This window comes from Bison bison, unplaced genomic scaffold, assembly GCF_000754665.1.
Source record: "Bison bison bison isolate TAMUID 2011002044 unplaced genomic scaffold, Bison_UMD1.0 scf7180017864259, whole genome shotgun sequence".
NCBI classification, from domain to species: Eukaryota; Metazoa; Chordata; class Mammalia; order Artiodactyla; family Bovidae; genus Bison; species Bison bison.
In genome coordinates, this window is record NW_011494831.1 from 911,034 (window position 1) to 917,780 (window position 6,747).

General features: G+C 47.2%; 1 protein-coding gene across 2 annotated transcripts in view; it reads right to left on the minus strand.

The window, feature by feature from the left end:
- RASGRP1 (RAS guanyl releasing protein 1 (calcium and DAG-regulated)) overlaps positions 1-6,697 on the minus strand; it is an 82,424-nt gene extending 75,727 nt beyond the window's left edge. The window contains exons 1-2 of one of the 2 annotated variants that reach the window (XM_010847928.1): positions 4,024-6,697; positions 2,388-2,572 (exon numbers count right to left, since the gene is read on the minus strand). In XM_010847928.1, the coding sequence (XP_010846230.1) occupies positions 2,388-2,463 (76 nt within the window). In that variant the 5' untranslated portion in view covers positions 2,464-2,572; positions 4,024-6,697. The remainder of the gene's footprint in view (positions 1-2,387; positions 2,573-4,023) is intronic. The other variant, XM_010847927.1, reaches the window with a different exon arrangement.
- Positions 6,698-6,747: the final 50 nt, after the last annotated feature.

Below are 6,747 nucleotides of genomic sequence, written 5' to 3' on the forward strand. Positions count from 1 at the left end.
ACTCCAAGTCTTCATGGTTTAACGAATTTATTCTTCCTGCATGCCTCAGCTTATCACTGCCCTGTCTTTTGCATGTTTCCCCCCCTAAATAGTGCATTTCTCAGTAATTCTAAGCTTGAATAATTGAAGAGGGGTTCGGTCACTGTAATTCTCCTCATGGAACAGCCAGTCAGGTGCAATTAGGGGCTTAATTAGGGACTATCTATGCTTCATGATAATGGTTAAAAGACCATTAGACTCAATGGGATTTTTATACCTTTGGGATTTTAAGGTATTTTTTCAGTCAATATAATCCAGGAAATAAAGTATCTTTAGCCCTCTTAGGATTCATTCATTGAGGGGAGTGGGTTAGGCTTGCTTATTCTGCAGGGGTTCAGAATCCCTCCTGTATTTTTCAGGTTGATGGCTGGACGATTTGAAGGTTAGAAAAACAGCCCTGAACCCGGAGGGCAACTTGCATGACTGGCACCGGAGGAAGAAAGATGGCAGGATTGTTGGGTCCTGTTTCCTCAACAGGGAAATGGAAAGAGGATCAAAATGCTTATTCATGAAATAGTCACAGTGCCCTGCCAAAGACCGATAAATAAGACGACCATGACTGTGTGAGAAGCTTTGCAGCGTATGAGCTGGGAACCAGGTGAAAGTCAAGTGCCTGATGAACAACGGCTCATCACCGCCATGCTTCCCCCCATCCCCCTGGCTTCTAGTTTATCTCCTTGTATGGTTATTTTCCAAAGAGGTTAAATAGAAAACCATTTATTTTGTTCCTGAATTCATTCTTAGCTGAAAGACTAAAGTATAAATCAATAACAATTCAATTAAAATTTAATGCTGAATTAGTAAAAAAAAAAAAAATATGCTCATTCTTTTCCAAGTTAAAAAATCTAAAACAAAAAAGCAGTGATTCTCGAAGTGAGGTTCTTGGATCAACTGCAGCAGCATCACCTGGGAAACTGACAGAACAGTAGATTTTTGGGCCCCCCTTGGACCTTTGAGAACAGCCAGTCTGGGGGTGGGGCCCAGCAATCTGGGTTACCACAGAAACCACCACAAGATTTCACAGGAATTTGAGAACCACTACTTTAAATCAATGTTGGAATCATGGAGACTATTCAATGCTTTGCTAAATCCAATTAAAGGAGAATCCCCAAAATGTCCAGTTTTCCTAAGTCTACAAATAAGGTCTGACCAAGCACCACACAGATCCAGTGAAAGTCGCTGAGTCATGTCTGACTCTTTGTGACCCAATGGACTATACAGTCCATGGAATTCTCCAGGCCAGAATACTGGAGGGGGTAGCCTTTTCCTCCTCCAGGGGATCTTCCCAACCCAGGGATCGAACCCAGGTGTCCCGCATTGCAGGTGGATTCTTTACCAGCTGAGCCACAAGGGAACACAGGTCCAGCCAGTGAATAAATCCCTCATTCTGAGTTCTAACAATCCCACAGTCACGCTACCTGGGATCCTATCAAGCACCTGGAATCTGATCAAGTCTTCCAAGGCACCTGGAAGCCGCCAGGGTGGGTGGTCTGGGGCTTCTGAGCTGAGCCACACAAGCTCATCAGCTTCCCAGTGGGAGACAGAGAGGTCCCAAAGGAGCAGAGTGGGTACCAGTGACAACGGAACTCTATGAATTCTCCATCATTCCTTTTTCAGGGAGGGGAACAAATGTTTAGTACTTTTCCATCACCATATCACATATAACAATCAAAAGAGCGTGCCCACAATTTTTTTTTTTTTTTTAAATAGGGCATCTTTGCCGAAAACCCTTGTCAGCTGTGCTAAGCTGCTCGCCCCTCATGGTGTGTTGGGTGATGACAGAGTGCGGCATCTAGATAACTCCCTGCCAACACGTCTGGCTGCTCCTTTCATAGATCCCCAGTCTTCGATCACGCCGCTCGTTTGGCACTATCTCCCAGGCCAGGCAGTTTGGCCTTGCTCAGTCCTTCCCTACTCCACCACAATCACCCCTCGAGATTGTGAGGGGAATTATTCAGACTTTGCCATCCAATGATCCAAACTGCTGTCTGGTAACAGCGTTTGCTAGTCTTTGTGTGCCCCAAGAACACAAGAACAGAAAAGCGCCAGATGCATCACTGCATTTTATGATATTTTTTCATCACGAGAAAAACCTCCATCCTAAGAAAATTGGAAACACAAACTCTCCTCAGTAACTTTTCTCGCTTTAAATCGCACCTCTCATCACGACCTATTACACCCACACAGTCATGTGCCATAGGCACTGCACACTGTCTCCAACATTTCAAAGGCTCGAAAGCTATTTTTAAACCCCAAATGCAATGTAGGTTGCTATTCTATAAAGCACTTTTTAAGGAAGAACAAGTAAAAGAGCCCCATTTATGCATGTGGGCAGTTCGCCAACTCACCAAAAGATTGAACACAGCTGTCGATGAGATCGTCCAGGCTGGCTCCTTTGGCGAAATGTCCCAGAGGCACCATCATTCGGAACTGGGTGATCTGGGCCAGGCCGGGATGGCAGGGGAGGGGGCTGCTGGCGGGCTTCGCCTCTAGTCTCGCTTTAGGGACTGCTCTGCAGCCATGAGTTGGTTTCCTAGGGAAAGAGAAGAGGCAGGGAATGAGATCAGAGCAGCCAGGGGACAGACCACACTGACAGCTCTGCACTCTGTAGGCAGACAGGGCAGAAAAGGAGATAAAACAATTAATCCCAGGAGCTGGGCTGATAAGACATACCCCTCCCACTTGGTAAAGGCACCAAGAGGACTGGTTGGCTGTTAAAGGGATATCTCTCAAGTAAATAGCAAGGTGAGATTTCAGGGTTGCAAGCAGGGCTCTTCAGCCTGAGACGGGTTGCTTTGGCCTGTTTTCTCCAGTTCTTGAAGGGGAGAGGCAGACGCAAGACCATCCTGGCAGGTTTTAGCTCTCGGCAATAAATTTTTTATTTTAGCCCAGAGACCATTGACTTGGGTCTTAAGAATTGTTTCAGTTTGGTCCCCTCTTCAGCTAAATTCATCCATCTTGAGCAATACCAGAGTTATTGTCTCAAGTCAGGTGGCCTCAAAAACATGTTTAAGGATGTGGGGAGGAGAAGACAAACATTGAGGACCTGAGGGTTATGGAGGTGGTGTTTAGATAATAAGCTAAATCTTGGTGGGTTCTAAGATTCTGTTTTTCATTACTGATGGTCATTGAGTCATTTTTATCATTAAACCTCATTCTATCAAGTCCTTACTGATTATGAGAGCTTTATTCTAGATGTGAATGCAAAAGGACAAGTCTGAATCTGGAAATGGCTTAGTAGCCCAATAGGTCAGCTTCACCCACTTTCACTTAGCTTTATCTTTGGTCATGACCTCAAGAGTAAAAGTCAAGTTGTTGCAAAATATCAGTAGGTTAACTGAGCATTTTATTTTTTCTTCCATTAAAAAAATAAACATAACATACACAGAGACATATCTATCATCTCTGTAGGTTTACGAGCGATGGGTATTGTTGCTGGTAACTCCTTTGAGCATATTCTCCCCTTCTTACTGTGCCTCTGCCTATCATGTTTATTACCAAAGAAATGCACCTCAGATCCATAACTTTAATTACACATATTTGATAAACATATGATGGCATCAATTAATCAATAAGTACTCATTCTAGGAGTAACACATGTGTGCCAGACCAGAGCGGACCCGTGAGACAGTCTGTGAAGGTACTCTGCAAACTATAAAACACACTCATTACATGTTGTTGTTGTAGTATGAAGGTCATCTGCAAGTTCCTTAATACAAAAATCTAGCTGGAGAATGAGAACCAGACCAAGAAAAGATAACTCTGCAAATCTTAAATAACTGGCCTGTGAATGTCAAGGGCAAGAAGTGTGATGTTCTCAGAGGAGGGAGAACCAGTTCCAGGTGGAATGTTGGGGAAAGCTGTAACTGACAAGATGTAATGTCACCCAGAAGGGGCTGAAGAAGTTCTTGGATCAAAATAAAATATTGACGTACATGTGGATTTGGTGAAACCACCCTGTTAAAAGACAATGGGACCACTTACTGCACAGCCAGACTTGTGGAGGGAACACCAGGCCCTTCGAATTCCTTTTCAAAGTAGCTTCAGAATGCTGGTCTGGCATTGGCTGCTGCCACCTGTTCTGACCTAGGATGGGCTCAGTGAAGTCCAATCAGAAACTGGCTCTTAGGATCTGCTAGCTCAAGGCAGTGATTTCTGAAAGATCAAATTGGTATTATAGGACTTGATCAAGTTTCTGGCCACTACTGATTTTCACCCAGGCCCTGAGATGGCCCCAAGATCAGATCAGTATCTGAAAATGAAAGGAAACGGTAATGGCCGCCGGAACTAGTACCTCTGATGACAGCAGGCTCTGTGATGGAGATTTACATAGTCTTTAAAGCTTACAGCCAAGATGTTATCTCCATTTTACGATTTGAAACTGAGTCTAAAAGAGGCTAAGTGACATAGACAAGGCTGTATAACTCATATGTACTAGATCTGGGACTTGTACGTGGCACCTCTCTGGTTCTGTTTAATAAATATTTACTGTGCCTGGAACTGTGCATCTTTCAATATTTCAGAATTAGCAAAAAGCTGGATAGCCCCTCCGAGGTCATTCTCCCAGCCCTTCAACCAGGCCTGTGGAAGTCCAGGCTTGGAAAGACAGTGGGATGGGGCACCAGTGCTGAGCCAGGTGGAAGCCAGGCCTCCTCTGCCCATGTCATGCTCTCTTCCCACTGCAGAAGCAGTGACGATCCTAAACCTGGCACTGGTTATCCACTGTTGGGATCAGTCAGCTTTCAGCCTTAGCTGCTGTCTGTTCACCTTTAAGACCTCCTCCTGAGGCAGAGCTGGAAAGATGAAAAGAAAGTCCTTCTGGTTAGAAGTCTTTTTTTTTTCTCATACGCCTTCCACATTCTCTTAAGCTTGGAGAGATGAGGCCACAGCAATGAGGCTGTCTCCATATGCAGCTCTTCCCACTAGGACTGGGAGGTGGGTGTCCACCTCTGTCTCCCGACTGGCCAATCCAAGGAAAATTCCATTTTCTCCCTCAGTTGACAGCATCAACCATTCAGGACTCCGAAGACTGCCCTGACTCTAATCCGAGTAATGTTTCCCAGTGTCACCTGAAGGGGAAACCACTTTGGTCCAGGAGGTGATTCTCAAAGGTAGATGCTTTTACCAGAACTAGGAGGGGCTGGTAACATTTACCCAAAACAAATGGACTCGAAGGGAGTATTTAGAGAGTACGAAGGTAAAAGGAAGGTGAGAGATGCAGTTGGCAGAGAGGCTGCTGAGACCCAGAGGGCTTGGGCAGGAGAAACCAGGGAGAAGAGAAACTGCTAAAACCCAGACAGCATTCAGAGAGGTCAGGAAGATGAGAAGTATGTGCACCATAATTAGGAAACTGGGCAATTTTGTTGTGCTGTCTCTTGATTGGCTGCTTTGCGACAGACCTTCAAATTGTTCTGTCTTTTCTGGTGAAATGGCTATACATAAGAATTCATAAACCACTTTCTTTTAGGCAGGTCTAAGGGTGTTTTTCCAATCCATAGAACCAACAGCCCCTAAGTCTGCAAATGCTTATGTCTTTTTAAAGGATGGTAGGCAAATGTTTCCTCACCAGCTTAAAAAAAAAAAAAAAAGCTGAAGAGAAACAACTTGTAAGTTGTTCCCTGAGGCTACAGCTGGTTAAGGCCCTATCTAGTTTGCTGAAGGAGATTTTCAAAACTCTGAACTGATTCATCCTCTCCAGCCTCAGGTACCTCAGTGGAGGTCAAAATTTCGGGTTGAACTTTTTATGAAATTCAGCCCAGGAGAGTGAGGGGAGAAATGGACAAAGAGAACGAAGGGAAGTCCCACAGTTTTCTTTGCAGTGAAAGATGGCTTTTATCGGCTTCTAGTGAGGATTTCTTTCAGTCCTGTCCTCTCCCTCCTCCCATAATACAGGCTGAATTTAATTTACCGGACCCCCTCATCTCAATCCCATGCAGAGAACAGCGCGGGACCTTCAAGGGCAGGGCAGGGGAGGGCATAAGGGGCCAAGAGCTTTTAGTGAGGAGGTCCAGCAGGGCAACGCTTCCTGCTGGACGGGGCATGTCAGGCGCAACAGAGTCTGCGTGGATGGAGGTGGGAAGAGCCCAGCTCGCCCGGCCCTATGCTGAGCTCAGGCAGTTGTCCGGTTCTGGCCCTTTGGGGAACAAACTCAAAGTTGCCCGGCCTCTCCGGGCCTCTTTACCCTGCCAACAGATTTTTGACTCACGGTCACTTTCCCGTCATTTTCTGTCACCCCAAGTCCTTCCTGAAACATGTCCCTAGGATCACGGTGGGTGAGGGGAGTGTAGGTTTCCCCCCAAACGGTTGCATGGCTCGCCGACCCCTGCGCGCTGGCGGCAAACGCAGTTGTCCTTCCAAACATCCGCGGGGCTGGACGCACCGCCAGGTGGCGCTGCCGGGGCCGCTGCAGGTGCGCGGGGCGCGGAAAGTCCACGAGTGGGAGTCCCATGGGCCCAGCGCCGAAGGACCCGGGGTCCAGTCGCTTAGCGCGATTTCGGGTCTCGCCGGATCAACTCAGGGCGCGCGTCCGCACAACCGGGCTCCCTCCCCAGCCCGTCGGGCGAGAGGCGGTGGGCGCTCCGGGGCGTCCGTCCCTCCAGCCCGTCGCCCTGGACTAACCCGAGACCCCGGGAGGCCGCCGCCCTCCGCACATCGGGCCCGCAGCTTCCCATAGGAGGTGGAGCCGTGCCAGCCACCCGGCGAGGTCCC